Genomic DNA, 25,639 nt, shown 5'->3' with positions numbered 1-25,639 from the left:
ATAGCCCAAGCATAAACTAAAGTGTACTGTAAGCTAGAAATTAAACAAGATATAGAGAAGCCCTCTCAACTACTCACTTACGCAGCATGTGTTTACTCAACTGCACATATATGACATGTACTTAACTGAATGATGCATAATTTGTATAAAATTATTATATGCACACAAATACATGCAACCACACACAAAAAGCTAATAATGCACAACTGTAAACACCAAAAGTTATTAACTTGTTAAATTTCAAATTAGCATGTAAAAAATAAATAAAGCACAATTTGGAAATTGATAAATCAGTGCTAGCAATAGTTTAATCCACCTCTTCTTAATAATCATTTGGAAAAACCAAACTATAGTTATTTACTTATGTACTTAAATGTGAATGGGGTAAACACGCTGATTGGATTGGACTAGGATTAGCTACAACCTGGGGCAAACAGCATATAGATGACAATAATACACAAAAGACATACCAAGAAGTGCACAAAGATAAAACACTGCTAAAAGAACAAAAGGAACTGGATGCCACCAAAAAAGTTTCTAATAAACAAGTTTATTTATATAATACATATAAAATCCAAAAAGATAAGCACTTTCGCACAAACTTTGAACTTCTTCAGATAAATGCAAAAACAGAAAAACATTTTCAAATACCATTATGTTAGACGTGATTGGCTCAAACAGACGATGCCCACCTCCCCTTGTTAAATCTTAAAATATAAATACACTCATTCTTGCATATGTCCCCAGTATTACACCTAGTTCAATTTGTAGCACCCAACTAAAATCATGCTTGAAATACTGCAGGAGCACAAAGAATTAGAAATAATGTCTAAAACCAATGGAGTCTGAACATTTGCTAATTACTGTCACAAAATTGAAAGGCTAAAACTGTGTATAAATAATCTTAAAATTATCTGTTCGAAATTGTGGATCCATGAAAATGGAATGTTAAATAAAATAAATTGTTCATATAAGTATATATATATATATATATATATATATATATATATGAATATATGTGTCTTTTTTTAAAAAAATGAACAAAGGAAATAAAATAGAAAATAAGAAAGAAGATATGTATTATTAGCATAATGATTGTTAAAATATATAAAATATGTATATATGTATAAAAAGGCAACCCAAGATAAAAACATCAGTACTTTAAAATGAGTAAATCATTATTAAAGACAGTTAAGAAATGTTTAAAGTACAATCTGTTCACACCTGGGGTTTTCATTCCTAAGGTTACTTTATGTGGCCCATGCTTTCAGTTTCAGTAGGCATGCAATAGAACATAAATTATTAATACTCTGCCAATTGTATGCATTCAACAAAATCTACCATGTGAATTCCCTCTTCTCTCTCTCTCTCTATATATATATATTATATATGTGTGTGTGTGTGTGTGTGTGTGTGTGTGTGTGTGTGTGTGTGTGTGTCCAAGGTCCACCCTAAAAGTTGGAAGTGACACTATTAATTGCTATTTAAATCAGTGCCCTGGGAATTCACAAATGTGTTTAGCCAAGGCATTTTTTAACTTATTTTTCTTAATGCTATATTCATGTTCATAAATTCATTCCCTCAGTCTACGTTCTGTCTTGCCCACATAGAAACAGGAGCAGTTGGTTCATAAGGCAATATATACTACCCATATGGATTCACAGTTAAATCTGTCCTGGAGTTTATATTTGGTCCCCCTTAATTAAAAGAACTACCTGTGTGGACATGTTTACAATAATTGCAGAACCCATTTTTTTTTTCATCTCTGGAAGGGGGGATCTCTTTGTATTTCTAACTTTCTCTAACATATCCTTAGAATTGGGCTCCCTACGGAAAACGACCACTAGTTGGTCACCGACTTTATTCCTAATGGGTCTACTTAAAATGCTCAAAGTTGCAGAACATCGAACCAGACATAATCGAGGATCAATGTTCTACAACATTTAACATGAAAGTAGACTAAATTAAAAAAAAAGACAAAAACTCTGCTTGTAAGTTTTTGCCTGCAACCCCCCACACCCCTTGCTACTTAAATGTACCAACTCTGAGACTGCACTACCGTGAAGAGAATGGTAAATTTCCCATTCCGTGCCATTCTCTTCACTGTAGTGTGACCTTGGAGTAGGTATATTTTAGTAGGTGGGCTTGTGGGGGGTGGAGGAGGGGCTTTCCCTCCTGCAAAAACATGAAATAAGAAGTTTTCACATTTTACTTTGAGTTCACTATTACAGAACTTCGATCCTCTGGTCCTCGATGAGGTCCTTGATGATCAGAGGTTCGATTTTCTGCAATTTCGACACTCTGACAGGAACCCTTCCTAATACACAGATCATCCCCTAGAATGGGCCAGATTGTATGCCTAAGTTATTGGCCTCAATGTTGGTTGATAAGTCCTTATTAGGACTAACACGCTCATGTAGGTTATGCAAAATTGGTTTAAAATGTCCATTACTTCTCTTAGTCTGTACCTCCTCCACCAATTCGTCCAATAGGTCAGCTAAGTATCACCTCTTCCTAAACATGTCTGCCAATAACATAAATTCTTCCAAAAACTGGTTATCTGGGGAAACCATTCTAGCTTCCCTCACTAATTGACCTTTAACCAGTGATTTCTTCTAGTGGTAAAGATGGGAACTGGTAAAGTGGAGGAAGATGTCTAAATATGTACATTTCCTGTAGATCTGGGAAATACTGTATATCTATTATTTATTTAATCTTTTACTAATTATACATCTAAATATATTTTATCTTGATTAAATTCATGTATACATCTTAAAAAATCAGTAGTATTGCCTACATAATTGATAAAATCATCTAACTCATCCAACCTTCCCCTTCCAGATAATACAATCATCATCCAGAAAGCGAACATAAAAATGAAAAAAAGCTTAGTGAATTTGACTATAATCTCTTAAAATATAAAAAATTACAATTAGAAAATATTTATTTTCATGAGTGCATCAAAAATAAAGTAATACCTAAAGGCCTGAGACTCTGGCAGTACCCAACAAGGCTTGAGGAGAACTCACCATTATATTTCGATTTGATTAAGCTCTTTGATAGACACAGATGCAAATGTTTGGAGGTATTAATGAAACACAATCAATATGCTTTAGAGAGACTTGGTACTGAACTTGGATGGCCTTATTAGGTGGGACTTACAATATGAGCAATTTAAGTATGAACATTTGCAGATTTATAACAGTGTTACGTGTCATATATAGCAGTTGAATGCAATTAAGCTTAGGAAACTGAATAGGGACATTACCGACTACACTAATGGTACAGTCTATTCCAAGCAACCCCATTTACAAGTATGGGGTAGGCGGTACCAGTGACCAAATAATTACTCAACTAATAGTAATGCACAGGTCCCAGACATAGTACAGTGCAGACCACAATCAAGAGCAGCTTACCAACTCTATTGCATTATCGAACCAGCACAAATTTCTGCCATTAATAAGATCTGAGAGAAATAAGCAAAGGGCTAACAGCCGATTGCAGAATAACCAATTCATTTTTTAGGATTTTCACACACCCACGAGTGGGAACTAATGGAGTCCGCATCAGGGAGCCCAGCCCCCTTACCAGAACCAACCACAACGGAGATACCAGAACTGGGTGAAATAACTGCAGTGGTGGCTTATTTTCTTAATAGGGTGGACTAATTACCAACTCCAATCACTTGTACTGTAATTCTTAATGCAGAGTATTCTAAAGCATATAACTTTTCCAATACTCCAACTGATGCTTCAGTGGCAGACTTTTTATCTAAAGGGATGACTTTTGTATAGACTACTATATAGTGAGGGTTTGTCATCTAACAAGAACAATGACTTTAGGATAGCAAGTATCTATAAACCACCCCTCCATCCGGTTCTTCACTTATTTGAAAAGGTATGAGAGTTGGACATTAGGAGAATGTTGAGTTGTAATAAGCATAAGTAACAGGAGTACAACTCTAAATTAAATGATGAAGATTAATTTTAAATTTCCTTAGATACCAACGTATTAGAATTATGAAGCCAGACAAGGGGGCATGGTTATTATGGACATACAGGAATACATTGACAGAAGAGATTTTGGATACAGGCACTTATGAAGTAGTAAGTAGAAATGAACTGAATGGGGCATACTGTAAGATCCAAACCAAAAGGGGAAAGAAGTACACCAACTGTGCATGGCCAAATTAGTAGACTTAAAAAGAAAAATCGACCAGCACAAATGGCAGTGTGAAAATCCTTTATTTAAAGCGAATGATGCAACAATTAAAATACCAGCATACCAGTTTGGGCAAAGCTTTATTAAGTGCTGGTTACACAAACACACACATACCCTTCATCTCTTTGTATATAAACCCACTTCAATAAAACAATTAGTACATGTCATTGAGGCCAGGAGAAAACAATGCCCCCAGTTTAATTATCCAGTTGCGTTCTTTTTTATCCAGCAAACTATGCCACTCCATTTTATTACAACTACTAATATTTATTCAGTTAATTATTGTAAATCTGTATTTACCTGTAGATTGTAAAATCACATTTTATATAAAACACTGGACATACATTTATTTCACACATCACTCAAATGTTCATATACCTGTGATTTAAATTGTCTCAAAGTTTGTCTCACATAAAATGCTTTACTCGAACATTCTACCAAATATATTACCCATTCTAATACACAGTTAGCAAAACACCAAATATCAAAAACACAAGGGATGTTAGCAGATGGAAATTCTTTAGTTTTAACTACAAATTTACATGCTGAGCAGTTTCTACAAGGGAAACATGCAACAAATGACCTACCTTCCAAGGACAATTGTTTGCTACCACCCTTATAGACATTCCTTTTAAAATGATTCAAATAATTTCCTATAGTTTTACCCCTCCAATAGGTAAATCTACATCTTGGTAGTAACAATTGTGCCATCTTATCATTCAACATAAGTGTCCCCCAATGTTGATGCACTAATTCACAAAATAATTTGGTGTTACTCCCATAACTGGTGACCAAATGAACATATGTTTCATTTTTTTTCTGAGTATTGTATGTTAATAAAGTATTTCTATCAACTGAACAAGCATAATCACGGGCCCACTGTATTATAGTTGGTTAATATTTCCTTGCACAAAACCTTTCCGTAAGTTCTTCACTTTGTTTATGCATCTCAACATTAGATAAGCAAATCATTCTAACCCGAAGAAACTCGACAAACCCGACAAACTTCGAGACAATTTAAATCTTGGATATATGAACATTTGAGTGATGTGCAAAATAAATGCATGTCTAATGCTTTATATAAAATGTGATTGTACATTCTACAGCTAAATACAGATTTACAATAATTGACCGAATAAGTATTAGTAGTTGTAATAAAATGGGCTGGCATAGTTTGCTGGATAAAAAAAGAACGTAATTGGATACTTAAACTAGGGACATTGTTTTCTCCTGGCCTCAATGACATGTCATTCGCATCAGCAAACCAAACACAAACACACAAAAACATACTCGTAGGCCCTAAATAAAAATCTGCCTAAGCAGCAGAGACCTCCAAAGCAGATATCCAAGCAACCCCTACCACGAAACAATACCCACATAGCTCACAAAGTCAGTGTGCCACACAGTCACAGCCCTTAAGGCTAAACAATACACATAATACACTTGTAATAGGTGACTATTGTCAGACACACTGACATCCCACTCACCAGGCTGAACAAGGAGAAGGTCACTGTAAGCTGCCTGTCTGGTGCCAGGATCCGCCACATAACACAAGCACTCAGGTCACTCCAAAGCAAGTACAAATATGACTCAGTCATTGTCCATGCTGGTGTGAATGACCTGAGACATACCTCCCTGGACTACATGAAAAAAGACAGAGGAGCTCTTTGATCATGTAGTCCAGGCTGGTATGACCCTGACCTTGAGTAGCATCTTACCCTCATCAAGAATGACGCCACAGTATAAAGACAAAATTATCAATTTTAACAATTGGCTAAAGTATTAGTGTCATTCAAACGGGATCCAGTGTTTGTCAGCCTGGGATGACATGCTCGACAAGCCACGTTGCTTCGCTAGGGACGGCTTGCACCTGTCACCCCTGGGTTTTTGAATATTGGCAAAGGCTCTTGCCTCCCCCATAGTGCCTTTTTTAGGCAAGGCTCAAAAGACAAACCCACCTCCATAGACAACACAAAGAAAAAAAAACTAAGGGTAATGCTGCTCTAAACCTCAAGATGCACGCACTTGAGACTCTCCTCAGTATGGAGAATATCGATATCTGTGCAGTAACAGAAACCTGGTTCAAAGCTCTCGAGAGCACCCCAGCACTAACAGGTTATACTTCATACCATGCTTTCTGGCCTCAAAACTCGGACTGAACCACAAAAGGAGGGGGAGTATCCATATTTATCAAAGATACCCACACCTCAGGTTAGTGGCACTGCACAAAGCATCAGAGACCATCCATGTGCAACAAACAGTGGGCAAAACTGCCTTTCAGTTTGTAGCCTGCTACAGACCACCCTCCCAAACACAGGAATCTCAGTCGGCTTTCCTCAGAACACTGGAAAATATGAAGGTCTCTCCAAACACCATTATATTGGGTGACTTCAACAACCCAAACATTGATTGGGAAAACTACTCCAGCCCAAACACCCTCGCCCAACGGTTCCTAGAATTTATAAACTCAAATGCTATGGAACAACTGGTCACTACTCCCACAAGAGGGGAAAACATTTTGGATCTGGTCATCACCAACACGGGGTCTCTATGTTCCACACCAGAGGTATACCCCTCATTGGTAAGATCAGACCATAAACTAATCTCATTGGACATCCATATTCTGTCCACACCCCTAGCCAAGGAAACCACCGTGAAGAACTTCTCAAAAGCAAACTTCACACTTCTCAAAACCGAGCTGGAATCCTTCAAAGCCCCCGGGCCAGTGGAAAATACGGCCCAAAATGCAGAATCCTTTACAAAAGCATTCTATGAACACCTACAGGAATGCATGGCACATGCTATCCCAAATAAAACCAAGACTCACTCCTCCAAAGGCAGGAGACCTGTCTGGTAGACCCCGGCCATAAATAAGCTATACAACAGAAGGAGGAAGGCTGCTACATGATAGAGCAAAATCCCAAAAAGGGAAGGAGTCTCTGATCAGTACTAGCAAAAAACTACGATCCCTCATAAAATCATCTAAGGCCAGCTTCGAAAGAAAAATTGCACAAGACACTAAAGATAATCACAAGTTCTTCTTTAGTTATGTCAGAAACCTGGGAGGCAACTCCCAGATATGCTCTGAGTTAGTGCAAAATGGCAAAAAATACACTGAACCCACAGACATTACCAACATCCTGGCAGAAAGGTTCAGTGCAAACTTATCCCCCCCTTCCCTCCCAAAAGAACAAATGTCTATCCCAACAGAGTGTAGCCTTCCTGAGATTACAGATGCACAGGTAAGAGCTGCTCTCTCCAAAGCAAAAAACACAGCATCAATGGGACCAGACGGTGTCCCGGGCTGCGTGTTACATGACCTCCAAGAAGAACTAAACACTCATATAAAGTCACTGTTCAATCTCAGCCTTACTACAGGGTATGTACCCAAGGAATGGCGTACAGCAACAGTGGTCTCGCTCCACAAAGGTGGTGCCACAACAGACCCCGGAAACTATTGCCCTATAAGCCTGGTCTGCAAAGCTATGGAGCGTATCATCATGGAAATCATAAACAAAGACATTGGGAACCTCCAGACACTGGATCCTACATAATTCAGCTTTGTTAAGGGCAGATCTTGCCTCTTGAACCTGGTCGACTTCTTTGAAACAGTTACCAAAGCCATAGATGAAGGGAAGGTAGTCCACACAGCCTACCTGGACCTCGCAAAAGCCTTCGACACAATACCCCACTCAGGCATCATAAATAAGCTCACCAGCTTAAATATCAACCCCTATGTCACAAGATGGGTTGCAAACTGGCTCAGGGATAGAACCCACATGGTCAGAATAGCAGGTGCCATGTCAGACTCTAAACCAGTTACAAGTGGCTTCCCACAAGGCTCAGTCCTGGGACCTCTCTTGTTCGGTATATATTTCTCTGAGGTACAGGCTAACACGGGTGGACTGTGGCTGACAAAGTTCACAGATGACTGCAAACTGGGTGCTGAAATCGACTCTCCAGCTGACACAAGCATCCTCCAAAAGGGTCTCTCAGAGACGGATAACTGGTGCCAGAGCCATGGCCTAAAGTTAAATGCCAAAAAGTGCATAGCTATCCCCTTTGGGAAAAACAAAGTGCCCACAAATTACCACATAGGTGGTAATCCATTAAGTACAGAAGAAGTAATTAGGGACTTGGGGACCCAAGTAGATAGCAATCTCTCCTTTGACAATCACGTTGCCAAAGTGGTTAGAAAGACCTTCTATATAGCCCACCTTATCATGAAAGGATTCACATCTAGATCAAGAGAGGTCATTGTGCCCCTCTACTCATCACTTATCAGGCCCATAATTGAGTACAATGCCCCTTTTGGGATGTACCTTATCCGACACCTGCAGCAACTGGAAAGACCCTAAAAGTACCTCACCAAGAGGATCAAGGGGCTCAAAAAGATGCCCTATGCAGTTCGGCTAAAGAAACTCCAGCTCTACTCAGTTGCGTACCGCCTACTCAGAGTCGTTCTGTGTCTGACGTATAAAGCCATGTCCAACCCAGAATTAATGGACATACTTCACCTCAGGAAATCCAAATCCCTTAGAGCTACACGCTCCAGGGACTTGAACCTGAGCACAGAAATAAATAGGACATGCTGGAGGGACAGATTCATATCCCAGAGGCTCCCCTCACTCTGGAACAAAATCCCAATCCATGTTAGGCAGAGCCCCCCACTGACCCTCTTCAAGAGAAATCTTGATGAGTGGATGGGAGATCATAAGTTTACCCCTGGGATCTCTTCTGTGTCCCTGCTTGACAGAGGTACAGTAAACTAACCTTAAAAGGGCTACCTTTTGTGCCCTACTATACAGAGGCACAGTCAACTAATCTAAAAGGGTGACGAAAGCCAAACACACTCTGGCTAGGCTTATAAATGCCCTAGGGCAGATAGCCTAGTATCAACCTATGAACCTATGTACTAATTGTTTTACTGGAAGGGGTTTACATACAAAGAGATGAAGGTTGTGTGTGTTTGTGTAACCAACACTGAAGAAGGCTTTGTTGAAACAGATATACTGGTGTTTTAATTGTTGTTGCAACATTCTCTTGAAATAAAGGATTTGCACACACTGTCATATGTGCTAGACGTTTTTTTTTTTTTTTTTTTTGAGCATACTGTAAGATCCACCAGCAACTTAATATGTTCACTGAGCAACAAATAAATTTGGATTTATATAACTATTTGAACATAACTGCACCTGTTACACTTTGGGGTCCCTAAAATACATAAAAGTTTGGAAAGACCACTGATACATTCCATAGTAGATGGGTGCAATTATATTACTTCAGCCTGTACCAAATTCCTTGATACTGAACTTAAGAAAATGTTGGGAGACGAGAAATAAATTTAAAAGGAGTCCTAGAGGTTTTTGGAGTTGATAAATGAATTAAGACTTGTATCCTGAGGACATTATTTTTACTATTGACATGAAGGATCTCTACAGAGTCATTCCCCAAATAATTGGAATTCAATGGGTGATTGAATTTTTGCAAATAAAGGGGGTCCCACAGGAGAACTTAAATCCATATGAAGAACTATCAGAATTGGTATTGAGTAATAACTATATATAGTCTGAAGGCAAATACTACCTTCAAAAAAGTGGGGTAGCTACGGGTTCCCTTTGTGGTGCAGTGTCTGCAAATATGGTCATGGCTTATTGGAAGCACAAGTATGCATTTAATAGTAAATTTAAAGATTTTGTTTGTTTTTATGTCCGCTTTCTGAATGGCATTTGTATTATCTGGAAGGGATGGTTGGATGAGTTAGATGATTTTATTAGTTACATTGACAATATAACTGACTTAACATTTACACACAAATGTGATCCAGACAAAATTTCATATTTTGATGTATTTAGTAAAAGATAAAATAAATAATAAATATATTTCCCAGATCTACAGAAAAGTACATATTCAAACACCTTCCTCCAATTTACCACTTTCCATCCTTACCACCAGAAGAAATCAGAGGTTAAAGGTCAGTTAGTGAAGGCAGCTAGAATGGTTTCTCTAGATAACCAGTTTTGGGAAGAATGTATGTTACTGGCAGACATGTTTAGGACAAGGGGATACCCAGCTGACCTATTGGACAAACTGGTGGAGGAGGTACAGACTAAGAGGAGTAATGGACATTTTAAACCAATTTTGGGCAACGTACACTAGCATGTTAATCCTAATAAGGTCTTGTCAACCAGCACTGAGGCCAATAACGTAGGCCAACTTAGCATCAATATGAATAAAAAGTTTGCAGTAACTTTTATAACGCCATATAATAATGATTATATAATCTTAAAGTGGATTTTGCATAAAAAACTGGCCCATTCTAGGGGATTATCTGTGTGTTAGGAATAGAGCTGGTGACCAACCAGTGATTGTTTTCTGTAGGGGGACCAATTTTAAGGATATATGTTAGAGAAGGTTAGAATTATAAAAAGAACCCCTCGCCAGAGATGAAAAATGTGGGTTCTTTAATTATTGTAAACATATCCACATAGGTAGTTCTTTTAATATAAGGGAGACCAAATATAAACTCCAGGACATATTTAATTGTGAATCCAAAGGGGTAGTACATATTGCCTTATGCGCTAACCGCCCATGTTTCTGTGTGTGCAAGACAGAACGTAGACTGAGGGGATGAATTTATGAACATGAATATAGCATTAGGAAAAATTATTTGAACAATGCCTTGGCTAAACACATTCATGACTTCCCAGAGCACTGATTTAAATACACGGTAATTGATATTTTCCATGGTGGACTTTGGACACTATATTTAGAGAAAAGGGAATTAATGTGGCAGATTTTGTTGAATGCATACAGCTGGCTGGGTATTTATGATTTATGTTCCATTACATGCCTACTGAAAGTGAAAGCATGGGCCAAATAAAGTAACCTTAGGAATTGAATACCCAGGTGGTGACCGGATTGTAGTTTAAACATTTCTTAACTGTATTTAATAATGATTTATTCATTTTAAAATATCTATGTTTTTACCTGGGGTGCCTTTTTATATATTTTAACATACCTTGTTATGCTAATACATTTCTTTTTTTTTTTTTTTTAGCATTTTCTATTTTATTTTCTTTGTTCCTTTTTATAATAAGAAACAAGTACATTCATATATACATACATATATTTACCCATGTACACAACTTATTTAATTTACATTCCATTTTCATGGATCCACAATTTAGAACATATATTTTTAGGGTTATTTTTACACAGTTTTAGTGTTTGAATTTAGTGACAGCAATTAGAAAATGTTCAGACTCTGTTGGTTTTAGACATTGCTATTTCTAATTATTTGTGCTTCTGCAGTATTTCCAGCATGATTTTAGTTGGGTGCTATGAATTGAACTAGGTGCAATACCGGGGACATATGCGAGAATGAATGCATTTTTTATTTTAAGATTTAACAAGGGGAGGTGGGCGCTGTCTGTTTGAACCAATCACATCTAACCTAATGGTATTTAAGTGTTCTTCTGTTTTTGCATTTATCTGAAGAAGTTCAATATTATTTGGATAAAAGAGCTTATCTATTTGGATAAAAGAGCTTATCTTTTTGGATTTTATATGTATTGTGTAAATAAAGCCGTTTATTAGAAACGTTTTGGCAGCATCCAGTTCCTTCGCCACCACAGTGCTTTTTGTTTTTTTAACAAACAAAAGTGCAGCATATCTTTCAGGGATCAAATTAGGTAAAGCAATATCAAAATAAGAGAATATTTAGCAAAGGGTAAAGACAATCAGTTTGTCACTATTCTAGAGATCAAGAGTGCCCAATGTGGATGGGAGGGTTGCAAAGTAAGAGATGAAGCTGAGGGAAGGTGGTGAAAGCAGCTATAGTAATGCAGTAGAGAATCAAGTGATACAGATGCTAGCAGAAACCGAAGCAAGTGATTCAAGAAAAATACTAGCACAGACCAAAGCAATACACAGCAGCCGAGAGGCTGCAGAGCGCAAGAAATTCCAGATTCGGAGACTCCAAAGACATACAGCCTTGACGCCAGCTGTAAAGATTGTGGCTGATGATGCACAGAATGTTTTATTTAGTAGTTTTAAGTTGCATTTTTATCAGGAAAGTCTTTTAAGCATCCACAATCAAACTGTGCAGGGTCTGAAGTTATTCTCTTAGCATGCATTAAAGCGCCCTTTAGGTAACTATACATTCTGTGTGACATAATGAAGCAAATGATAAAATTATATTTAGTGACTGATTAAATGTGGTAATTAAAACATTATATTTCAAAATCAACAATATTTGAAAAACATCCTACTGAAACTGAATTTCAGACATTCTAGCAATTGCATAGATCATATCTTGTATTTGTACCATATTATAAACTATTGATATTGGAACGGAACTATTAATGTGTGTTCCCCTGTAAGATGAAACATATGTACACAGTATGGAGTTCTGACTGCTCCCATTGGCTAGATTCCTAGCCTAATGATATCAATCCTATAAAAGAAAGCACTACGCAATATAACATCTCAGATTTGGAACAACATATGCAAAGTTAGCAATGCCAAGTGGAACAGGAGTGCCATGTCCCAGCTTTTATTCAGCTTGTTTACAGAAACTTTTCAAGGCAGTTATTTAAGAAGATTTTTTAAGCAATTAAAATTAAGACACTTACCATCAATCTAATCCGCCAGCATTTCATTCTGCGTATGGTGAAATCAATCTCTTCTAACTGGTTATTAGGCAATCGGATGTTGCAGTTTATTACATCCTTACCCACTCGAACAACTGCAGGATGGTCTACCATCTGGTTCTTGTATACACAGGTGTCAAACTGCATACAACCATAATACTCCACCTGTTGCATCACCTTTAAATACTATAAAAATTTAAGACAATAAATAATGAAACATGTTTAAAAAATCAGAATGCAACAGCTTATCATTAACCCAGAAACACTATATGGCCAAGCAGTCTACTTAACATTTTATGATGCAAGCAAAGCTTGTGAGATTACAGGTTACTGCATAACATTTAGAAAGATTTATCTGTATGTAGTTAACCACTGCAAAGCATAGTGTGGTGCCTAGAGAACATGGTTATGCTCTCCATTAGTAATGAAAAAATAGAAGACACAAATAAGTACTGTATTAGTGTACATCACTGTCTTTCTGAGCTACAAAAATGTATCTGTTAACTAGACTATACAAGCAGATGAAAGGAAGATGATACCCAAGTGTATTTTTATGGTACTGGCAGACACCAAGTATTACACTGCTCTGTGCACATAAATAAACTAGGCTCAAGTCTGAGGTTCTCTGTGCATTGCGGAGAGCTAGATGAACGTTTGGTTTCTGTAGTTTATAGACTGCACCTGTAGCACAAACACAATGCCTTCATATTTCACCATCACAATATTTCACTGACCATTGCGGGAGCAAGTAGAATCTAATATCTCAAAGTAGAATCTGAGGAGGCCTATAAAATGTAATACAGTATGAAAACATTAATTGCATAAAATGGTATATTTTCTAGTAGCTTGCATTCAGAGCCAATGCATTTAATCATACACCAAAAGTATCAGGCATTTACTGAACACCTCTGTTCTGTACTGTAGACAGCATTCTAGACATCTTTGACCTAATCAAGATTTCATATAAAATTGCAAAAAAAAAAGCAATAAAACTTCCCATGTTCTTAATGTTCTAATATCTATGCAACACTGATGATCCAGTCTACCTTGAAGAATTGGATATATCAATTTCCTACTGTGCCACAAAATTTAAAGGAATTGAGACAGCAGCAAATTGTGTTTCACTGCGCAGCCAGTACTTGTTAATACATCTAATGGCCTGTTACAGGTAAGCTGAAAGACAGCATCAATAATGCTTGATGGTTTATGTACAGTCCATGTCCAAACATCCAGACCAGTACTAATTTGCACCCCTTAAGCTAAGAACTTCTTCGATAAACTGACATTTAGTATACATAAATATCTGGTTCAAGAGCATTCCCATGAAATCTTAGAATTTTACACATATTCACTATGCAAAATGTATAAATGGAAAGACATTAGTTTAGTATTTCACAATTTATCATTTTTAACTAAGATGGCCTGGGTAGACAAAACCCAATGACATTACTGTTCTTTCTTTTGGAGGGGGAGGGGGTCACCACTGTTATCGGGTGATTTCTGAGAGGAGATGGAAGCTTACAATGAGCAGAGTAGATGTACAAAAGCAACAGACACATCTGAATAATGCATGACATCACAGCAGGCTTATGTGAGGCTTCTTAACAGTATTTGGTTATTACTTATGCACATACAGGTTTGTCAGATGCAACTTTCACAGTTATATCATAAGTCACTGTAAATGAAGCAGGGACTTCTATACTGCTCAGCAAACCCTCCTTTTTTCAAATTAACAAGACTAGGGTATTTTTAAAGAATACTGCTCTGATACGATTGATGTGTGTCTTCAAAGAAAAAAAAAACAGGACCAGTGACAACAGTATAAAATAAGGGTCCTGGAAGAAATTCTCACTGACTCCAGAAATTCATTTGATACTTCCTCACAAAATTATTTTCTGGGTGCAAAGCTGTACTTTGAATCCTTATCCAAAATCTTTTTCCAAGACTGATATTCTCTCTGGATTTTTTCTTTCCAGTAAGGTAAAGGTATGCCATACATGTCTTTAGTGGCATAAACATCTTGCTGAAGACAAACCAGTCCTCATTCAAGGAGTAATTATTCTACAGCTGAATAAGAACCACAGAAGCATTGTTTCAATACTCTCAACTTAACATATTCTTTACAGATTCTTTGAACACCAGTGCAGTTCCCTTCTGCCAAACCAGCCATTACAGGATGCATGAAACACAGCAGTAATGACAAAAATAATTCAATTTCTCTTAAGAAATTGTGCAACACCGGCAAAACAGGATTTATCAGACTTTACCATCAATGGACTGTAACATATGCTACAACCATCACATTTGCTTCAATATTGGCTTGTGAAGTAGCGGAATTCATGACATACATATGAACTTGCATTGGATGAGCATCGACAGAAAGCAGAAACATTCTTCCAATGAAACGCACAGTCCACATGCAGTCAAGTCTGTTATATATCTGGGTGTATACTTTAAGGCTAATTAGTGGACAGGTGATTTGCACATAATGTGGCACAGAGCTGAGAGAGCTCTCAGCTGAGGTATGGAAGTAGTGGAAATTAGACTACAGCTTCTGTGTGCTGCCTGTTGAGCCTCACTGCAACACCTAGTGTCAAGAGTGATAGCTGCCAGAAATGCACTTGCAGCCAAGACTTTATTTTGAACTACAGAAGTACAATTCTCTGTGGAAATATGACCCAGAAGCACCTTCCTGTAATGATTTCATTAGGAGAAGTCTGGCAGAAAACTGGAAACTTTGGATCAAGAGAATCAGTTTATTTCTCAATGTAAGTGGATTAGCTGAAGTGGATGGTAAGACATATAAAGCAACATACCTCATATTTCATGAGAAGGATGGTAAGCGTTATAGAAAAAACTGCAGACATATATACAAGAAGTTACAGGAAGATGCGCAAACAAAATTGTTCACAGCTCAGCCTTTGCATAAAAACGGAGCTGTAAATATGATTGCAAAGTGTGTTAGACTAGAACTTTTCCAAAGAAAAAAAAAACATGCATGAAGAAAACTGCTTTTATGGCCCTCTTAATAAAAGAGCACAACTTAAACTTTTCACCACCAGCTGGGATGATGCCAACATCTAACTTTTTTTATGGTTCAGTCTTATTCAATATCATGTTTCATAGACTTTCACTTCACTAAACCTAACCAGTTCATGCTCTACAGTCTAATCATCTTGTGTCAAGTGTCACTGTTGTGAACACAGCAAGCTTCTCCTTTGAAGAGTTCCTCCTCCCATTCATATTCTACTTCTGTGAATGAATTAGTGTCTCAGTTCAGTTGAGTCCATTTCCAGTCACTCCATTTTTAATGACATCGACCTCATCGGCGCATCTTTATTTATGCTTTGTTGGCAAAGTTTGTCCCACTAGGCCAGTGGCCTCTCTTCAGGAGAGTCAGTCATACTGATGAGGAAATTTAGCCAGGGTATGGGAAAAGTACAGTTTTGTACCTACCATAAATGTAGATGTTTGAAGATCCACATTGCTGCAGTCATAACCTGTGGGTAGTCCGCTGTCCTCGGTCGGCCCGAATACCAAAGTATTAGGCTGGCGTCGTCATGGGCTCAGATCTGGCGCCAGTGTGTCATGGTATTAAAAGCGCATGACCCACGGCGTCATATCCTCAGTCTTTTCTTGCCCCAGATGTCAGAAGGCCCTAAAAGAAAGGCCACAGCCAAAATAGAAAAACCCAAAACCCATGTACAAACAACATCTTCAACCCAAACCATACAACCACTCTAAACTACAGAGGGAAGGAGGAATAAGACTGCAGTAATGTGGATCTTGAACAGCTACATTTATGGTAGGTACGAAACTGTACTATGTTCTTCATCTCACATTGCTGCAGTCATAGCCTGTGGGTAGAATCCCAAAGCAAGGGTAAGGGGAGGTTGGCAAAATCATAAAGCATCGGGAGCTGCTAATATGCCCTGTAAGACTGCAGTGGTAAACCCAGCCCTAGATTTGGAATAAAGAGGGAGATGGTAATGTTTAGAAAAAGTGTGCACTGAACTCCAAGTAGCTGCTTCCAAAATATCTTTAGTACACCCCTTAAAAAAGCAGTAGAAGTGGCAGTAGCCCTAGTGGAATGAGGTCTGATGCCAGCCGGAATCTCCTTACCATGATGAGAATAACAAAAAGCAATACAATGGCCAATCCACTTAGAAATAGTTTGTTTTGAAACAGGTTTCCCCTGAGAGCCCAAAGCAAAAGAATCAAATAACTGTTGAGACTGCCTGAACCCTTTAGTCCTGCTCAAATAATAACGCAACTGCCTGTGAATATCCAAAGTGTGCAAAATTTTCTCCCCTTTATTTTGGGGATCAGCATAAAAAGTAGGCAAATGAATAGATTGGTTCAAGGCCACATCTGAAACCACTTTAGGCATAAAAGTAGGGTTAGTACGCAGAGATACCCTATCCTTATGAAAAATCAGGAAGGGCTCAACTGCCATGAGAGCCTGTAATTCAGATACCCTTCTAGCAGACAATGGTGGCCAAAAAAAGCAGTCTTCCAAGACAAAACTTTAACTCAGACGTAGCTGCAGGTTCAAAAGGAGGTAAAGTAAGTTTTTCCAACACAAAATTGAGATCCCCCAGGAAGGAGTAGGAGCTCTACGCGGGGTCTTATGTTCTTTGCCCCCTCTAAAATTGCTTAACAAAGGATGAGAGAATAATGGTGGGTCACAGTCATAGTGAGCAGAAATGGCTGCAGCATGAACTTTACAGAGGAGAAAGACAAACCCTTTGTCTAATAATTCTAAGATATTGAAGAAACACTCAAATCAGGCCTGGAAACATCAAAGCTCTTTGCTTTGCTCCAAATAAAAAATCTCCTCCATTTATCAGCATAAACTTTCCTTGTACTAGGCCTTCTGGCCTCCAAAATAACATTCAAAACTTGTTGAGGAAGCTGCGACCCTCCAGGTTCTAGAACAGAATATGCCAGGCTGAATCCTGACATTGAGGAAATGATTGCCTGCCTGAGACAAAAGGTGTGGAATTGAAGGCAAAGGCCAAGGAGGCTCCCATACTAAACTCCTCAGCAGAGGGTACCAGTGCTGTCGAGGCCAATCCGGAGCTATTAGAATCATGTCATGAAGGGCTTGTCTTGTCTGACCTTCAAGAGCACCTTGGGAAGGAGAGGCAGAGGAGGAAATGCATAAACGTGAAGATTGCTCCAACTGAATGACAGAGCATCCACTTTCCAAGCTGTTGGATGAAACATCTTTGTGCAAAACTTTGGCAACTGGAAATTTAGTGGAGAAGCGAACAGATAGGAGTCCCCCATATCACTGTCAACTGTCGAAATACATGAGGATCCAACTTCCACTCGTGGGGATCCACCATCTGTCTGCTCAAAACATCTGCTAAGGAGTTCTGTGCTCCTGGCAGAAACCTTGCCTGAAGAGTGAGGTGCAAACTGAGAGCAGTCTCCCACAAAATCATAGCTTGCCTGCAAAGAGGGTACGAATGGGTTCCCCCTTGCTTGTTGATGTACCACATGACAGTTGTGTTGTCTGTTTGAATCAACACTTGTCCTGGGTGAAGTAGATCCTTGAAAGCCATCAATGCAAATTGACTGCTAACATCTCCTTCAAGTTGATATGTAAATGTTGAAGTCTGGCAGGCCACGTGTCTTGAACCCATTTTCCATTGAGGTGTGCTCCCAAGCCTTGTCCGAGGCATCTGTCATTAAGATCTGACTCGCCTCTGGTGGTCACAGAGAGTCCCTTGTTTAGGTGACATTCCTGGGCCCACCCACAAAATTCCTTTGAATGGAAGGTATTATCTGAATGACAGTGTCCAGATCGTGGCAGTGTTGTGTCCATACATTTTTGAGATACCATTGTAACTTCCTCATATGCAGTTTGGCATTGGGAAGCACCAGAATACAAGATGCCATGAACCCTAAGGCTTGAAGGACTGTCCTTGCAGTCAGCCTGGACCGTAGAGACAATTGTTGGAAGTAAAGTGTGTTCCTTTGCTTGTCCAGGGTCAAAAAAGCCATCTGGGAAGCTGTATTCAGTCTCACACCCAGAAAGCACATTTCTTGAGAGGGTACTAGACTGGACTTTGTTTCATTCACAGAATACCCTAGGCACCTTAACACTGCCATAACATACTGTAGATGGTGTAGTAGCTTGTTTTGTCTTGAGCAAGAATCAGGCAATCGTCCAAATAAGGATAAATTTGTATTCCTCTTAACCTTGGCTATCACGGAGGCAGAACCTTTTATGAACACCTGGAAGCAGTAGATAAGCCAAAGGGCAATGCAGAACTGATAATGTAAAATCCAGCCCAAAAACGCAGGAATCTCCTGTAACTGGGCCTGATAGGAACATGAAGATAAGCCTCTTTGAGATCCAGAGTTACCATCCAGTGATCTTTGCCCAACAGAGGCAGAAGTTGTTGCACCAACATTTTGAATTTGGAATGTCCAGGTATGTGTTGAGGATAGATAAATCCAAAATTGGCCTCCAAGTGTCTCCTTTCTTTGGTACAAGAAACAGGATAAAATCGAGAATAAAATCCTAGGCCCACTTCTGACAGAGGGACCTGCTGTATAGCCCCATTTGAAGAAGTGAAGAATCTGTTTGTGAGCCCCTACCCCTTGCTGAGGAGGAACGCCTGGCATACCTTTGAAAGGAGGCAATTTGTGGAAATAAACTTGTAGCCTCAGTCTATAATGTCCAACACCCATTTGTCCTGGGTGACTAAAAGCCAGTTTTGCTTGAAAAGTGTCAACTTTCTCCAGAGGAGCTGCCAGACAGGAAGGATCTGGCAGCTGAAGATGCAGGTCATTGGGATTGTTGCTGACTGGCCCCTGCCCTCACCTGTAGATTGTGCAGGAACTCACGCTCTAGGCCCTGAAAGAACCCTGAGCTCTGCCCCTACCACATCTAGATCTGCCCCTAGACTGTAAATCAGAAGAAGGGTAAGCCAATTAGGGCTGCAATTCTGCAAAAAAAAAAAAACAGTCTGTATAGACTTAGCTTTGTCTTCCATTTTCTTTAAGACAGACTCACAGGAGAACACAACAAAACTTCAGACTGCAAAGGAGCATCCAAAATTCTAGCTTTGTTCTGCTCTGACAAGCTCTGATCTCGCTGTATGGCCTATGTATCAACTGATCCAGTGGCAGCCACCTCCTGAAGAAGCCTGTAAAGCATCGAAACCACACTGCAAAGAATGCTTACCCACCTGATCAGAGGCATCTGCCAAAGATCTACCTTAGATTTTAACTGAGTAAGGAAAAAATTTGGTACTTCAACATATGAACGGCAATTCAAAGCCCTCATTGCTAGAGTGGAAGAGGCATCTTATACACTTTTCCCACCTATCCAAAGCTCTCTCTTTATTTATCCATGGAAATGGATTCTTACACAAGCTCCTGACACACATAGGTCCCTGGCTAATAGTTTCTGTTGGGCTCTTAGATATATAAGTGAGCCTCTGGCACTCGTAATACCCTATCTGGTTTATCTGGGCGCAGGAGGCAAAGAGTCTGGATTGGCAGAAGCCTCCCGAGAAAGAGGTATAGCTAAGGGTCTGCGTTGAAAGCAAAAATTCCCCCCTAAGCTCTTTCGAATCTGAGAAGTCCTGACCTTCCCATTTAAATGCTCCCTCACCAAAAATGCAGGGTTTCTGAAAAGAAAACAGAACTAGGACACCTGAGGAGAGTGCAACCAGGCCTGACCTTGGAAGGTACCTTAGAGACAGAAGGAGGAGGCCTAACTGACCTGACTCCTACCCCTGAGACTAGCTGAAACCTCGCTGGATCTTACAGATTCCACCGTAGTTTTAAGAACTGTCTGAACGGACCACCATCCTGTTTGGACCTTAACGATTTTTCTTTGGCGCTTCTTAGCGTAGCGGTGTCTTTGGATCCGAGCGCAGCGGGTGTAGGAGGACCGCCATCAAGATGCTCAACCTGCCGCTTTTAAAGACGCGCCATTAAACCTAGTACAAAGCGGCTAAACCGACCACGCCGTGCTCAGGCCCCAAACACGGAATACAGAGAGGAGAGTGGTGGTAATCCCTTGGCGCGGTATCTGTTTCCACAAGAAATACAATTATCACTTTTTCGACACATCCGAATAAACTGAGGCAAGAAAAACAAAAATATTCCCAACGGGTACTTTAGCCCAACTTAGTTTTCGGCCCGAAATCAGAATACGAAATTTCAGAACGCCGAACGGCACTTGGTAAACGCCGTTTCGCTTTGACCATGCGCAAAAAGACTGAGGATATGACGCCGGTCAGCGCCATCCGCCAGCGACTGACGCTAGATCTGAGTGCTCAATATGACCGACGCTATTTAATACTTTATTCGGGCCGACCGAGGACAGGACTACCCCCTTCCCTTACTCTTTTTAACAGGTGGCATGGGGTTTGAGTTACCACCAACTCAGGATGATAGGACCCTGCTTAACATCTCATCCAAAGGGAGACACACTCAGTACAGTACCCTTTGATGTTGCACTACACTGTCAGTGCTGGAAAATTAATCTAAGCATGTGGTGTGGGAAGAAAAATCCATCATCTGATTTTCCAGTGCCAAAGACAAGTGTGCTATCAGTTCAGTAACTGCCTCATCAGGACTGTCCAACACAAACATGTTGCCATTTCTGAAATACCTTTAATGATACCAGGACTAACTACTTAAATTTCATTTTTTGAGCTGCACTCTCAACACATTTACGTGAACAAATCTAGAAATATTCCTTAGTCACCTTCTCTTCACTGTTGCAGTATTCACTCCCTCCGTCCTCCCCCTTCTGCTCTGCCATATTAGTTTTATCTTCCCGGCCTGGAATGGTTTTCCTCTTTCTCCTGGATGCACATGTTCCTTCTAGCTCCTAGGAATATTTGTTCCTCCTAGGGCTATTCATTTCTGAGGTCCTTACATCTGTACATCACCTTTTAAGCCCTATACCTTGAACTGGGAGCATGCGTATACAACGTCTATATACTCCTAAGGCTTTTGTATACTGACCAGATGTTGGGATGCCCTTGGCAAGGAATCCCTTATGTAAAGAATACTGCAACAGTGACATGAAAGGAAATCTGTGGATAAAATAGGTTACCATTTGAAATTCCAGGACTAGTTACTGAGACCTCCAGAATGGTGAAATTGAATGACCAAAAATGCAGACTACACAAAGTCCAAGACTGCTTTTCCTTGGAATATTCATTTTTGTTCATAGTATGGCAATCTTGGTATTGGTATGAAGGGTGTGAGGGCTTGCCACTGCCACGCCAGCAAAATATCTATCTATCTATCTATATATATAAACTTTAAAAGTAAAAAGTGATGTTCAGTGTTCTCCTGTGTTTTCTGTCATGTTATCATTTCAGGGCTCACTATTATGCTCATTATGATTATTTCGTCTATTTTGCTTAAAAAATGCTGAATATTAATATACAAATAATATTATTTATATAGATCTGTATTGCAAATTACTTTACAGTTCACAGTACCCTATGTTTTCATTTTTAAGTTATTCACGTTTGTTAAACGTGAAAAAATGTCTTTCACAATAACTACATGCAAAAGCATCTATCATAAGAATAATTTTATGGGGATAGATGGCCACTGAGGAATGACTAACCTTTTTGCATTGCTCCAATAAAAAAAAAATTCTGTCAAATCCAAATACATCCACACAACAAAATTTAAATCACCCCAACATGACCAAAGTATAACTCAAACAGCAAATGCAGATAAAAAAGTGATTTTTTTTCCCCTCCACATATCTTAAGTATTCGCCTGGTCTACTGTCAAGAAAAACATGTGTTGAGAATCAATCCTATGTGCCTTGCTGCGAGAAACCTTGAGGAAAATAATTAGCTGGAAATTGAAAATATATTCCATTTTCTAATTTCATATTACATATTTAACTTAAAATAGCTAATGACTTTGATGATATGGAAATGCAAAGTTCAAAAACAAAACTATCAGCACTGCCTACACACAAGAAAGATAATCATAGCAAAAGATGCAGAACAGCAATAAAAGAGAAGACATCCACTACTACTAAATCCAAAATGGAGCAACACGTCATTCTAGAACAACTTAAAATAGCCCTTCTACCCTACAACAAAAGCAATTCAACAACAAGCATATCAAATGAAAAGCATCAGTGCAACTTTAACAGACATAGCTACCAGAATGGATGTTTCTGAGGAAATAATCATTTTGTGCAAGGATAAAAATGAAAAAAAAAACTGAAATTATCCAGCAAACTAACAATAAAAGCATCACAATGCTTGATAAAAATAAAAAAGAACTGAAATGATCCAGGAACCTAACAATAAAGACGGGTCTATATCATGTTGGCAAACTCTTAAAAGTTCGAACATCATACGGGTGACACCATATGATCGAACTTTTAAAAGTTCGAACGTTTCAGTGGAGATGTCCGTACAGTGTGGAATGGGAAGATTTCCCTTTTCTGCACTGTACTGCAATCTCAGACTTGGTACATTTAAAGAGCTGGGGGGTGCAGGGGTGCTCCCCCCCTGCTTAAACCTTACAGGTAGGTTTTTTCCTTTGGTTTACTTTTTTTATTACATTTTCAAATACTTAAAATTTCAATCATATGGCATTGACCATATGATGTTCGACTTTTAAAAGTTTGATTATGTAATATAGATGCAATGCATAAATATAAACTTCTGGATCTTGAGACTATTAGCAGGCACAACAAACTTATTATTATAGGTCTACCAGTGAGCTACAATCATTCTACCTGGCTGCCAGCTCTGCGCTCCATAATCACAGCAATGCTATAAAAGTCGTCAGCAAAAAATATTATAATTGAACGAGTACATCGAGCCCTAAAAAGTACGTCTCCACTAAACCGACCTAGACAAATACATGTCAGAATCTTAAACTATCAAGATGTCCGTAAATTACGAACATCCACAAAAAAGAAAAAAAATGTTTGTCTGGCAAGGACATAAATTCTTATAGGATCATCTTCCACAACAAATTAAGTTAGCCTGGCAGAAAGTATCACCACTCTGTAAAAATCTGCTTGAAAAAAAAAATCAATTTCCAGATGAAATACCGAGCGACTAACTTTCAGCTGTAATGGAAACAAATTTATTATTCAAACACCAGCTGAAGCAAACCAGTCTTCATGAAACTGTTCACATATGTATGCACCAGCTTTGGTCTTGTTTTGGGAATTCAGCTGATATTTACTCTCGGACAGTATGGTTATTGCTATAAACAAACCTCAATAACTAGCTGGATAGCTTCAGTAGTTATACTCTGTAGTTTTGAGTCATTTGAGTGCTGAAAGCGCACTGATTACTCTGGGTTACAGAACATTTCAGACCTATACTAGATGTTTCAGTCAGACCAGATTTACAAGTACATTTCTTCTTCCTGTTTACAAGCTACACAAACCAATGGATATGTTTTGCAAGTGTGAAAACAGAAAGTAGCTGCATTTTATTTTGAACTTAACAGAACTTGTTTTGCTATGTCTCATCTATATACTCAACTGTGACAGTAAGCAACAAATATAATGTTATGTACTTTCAGCATATTACTTACATTCAGTATTTGCTATCTACCTTGCTTAATTGGTTTTATCTCAATATTGTCACTAATAATTGATTTTATCTAATTAATATTGTCACTACAAACCCTTACTGATCTTATTACATTTTTATTCTTTTTTCTGGGATAATTTTTTTTTTAGTACAATTATCTACTGCCATAACATGCAAACCGTAGTTTTATACACCTTTTCTTACAGGCTAGGACTCATTTAAGAGTAAAGTGCTTGCAAGTGCTAAAGAGACTATGTGTAGTGGCTATTTGTTCTTTAAACTGTTATGTTTAGTTCTTTTTTTTTTTTTTTTTTTTTTTTAACAGTTAACCTTGTTCAGCTGTTACAAACTTCTGTGGCATAGATTCATAGGTCGATACTAGGCTTTTGGCCCAGAGGCCCTTATATGCCTAGTCAAGAATTTTGCCCATTTTCCCACAGTCAGCATCTGTTTCCCCCTGTCCAGCAGGGACACAGGTGGGATCCCAGGTGGGATCCCAGGGGTGTATTTTCTGTTTCCCATCCATTCATCCAGGTTCCTGTTAAAGAGGGCTAGTGAGGTACTCTGCTTGACATGGAGAGGGGGTCTCTATTCCACAGATGGGAGAGTCTTTGGGACATAAATCTAAGCTGCCAACAAGTTCTATTAATGTCACAAACCAAGTTGAGGTCTTGCATGCGGGTTGCACGAGTGGAGTTTGACTTACGGATATGCAGCAACTCCATCAGGGCTGGGTCTGAGATGGTCTTATATGCCAGACACAGGTCACTTCTGAGCAGTCTGTATGAGACTGAGTAGAGGGACAGGGATTTTAGCCTATCTGAATAGGACAGGTGTTTGAGACCCTGGATTTTCCTGGTCAGGAACCTCTGTAGTCTCTCCAGCTGCTGCATGTGCTTGGCTTATGCCGAAGGGGACATTGTACTCAAACACTAATGTTAAGATTTACTATAATAATTCCAAATATAATCTCACACACAAAATTCTCAGCCCACCTTCCCATAGACAGGGTTTTAGGGTTAGGACTAGGGTGATGAAGGGGAGCATTGTGTATTGCAAGCTAAATTGTTACATCATACAGTTCTCTTTCAAAACTATAGTTCAGATATCAAGAATATGTCAAATAAATCAATTACTGCTTCAACATTCTTCAGCAGACAAATAGCCAAACTAAACCCAACAAATACCCTACAG

At 38.9% G+C, this 25,639-nt stretch overlaps 1 protein-coding gene across 1 annotated transcript in view; it reads right to left on the bottom strand.

Annotated features, from left to right (window-relative positions):
- Positions 1-25,639, bottom strand: part of SNX31 (sorting nexin 31) — a 553,376-nt gene that overhangs the window by 187,700 nt on the left and 340,037 nt on the right. The window contains exon 8 of the mRNA XM_044073704.1: positions 12,858-13,061. Coding sequence (XP_043929639.1) covers positions 12,858-13,061 — 204 coding nt within the window. The remainder of the gene's footprint in view (positions 1-12,857; positions 13,062-25,639) is intronic.

Source organism: Protopterus annectens, chromosome 6.part0, assembly GCF_019279795.1.
Source record: "Protopterus annectens isolate FY-2018-M chromosome 6.part0, PAN1.0, whole genome shotgun sequence".
In the NCBI taxonomy this organism is placed as follows: Eukaryota; Metazoa; Chordata; order Ceratodontiformes; family Protopteridae; genus Protopterus; species Protopterus annectens.
Note: the sequence above shows the minus strand (reverse complement) of the source record. Positions and strands in the feature narration are given on the sequence as shown.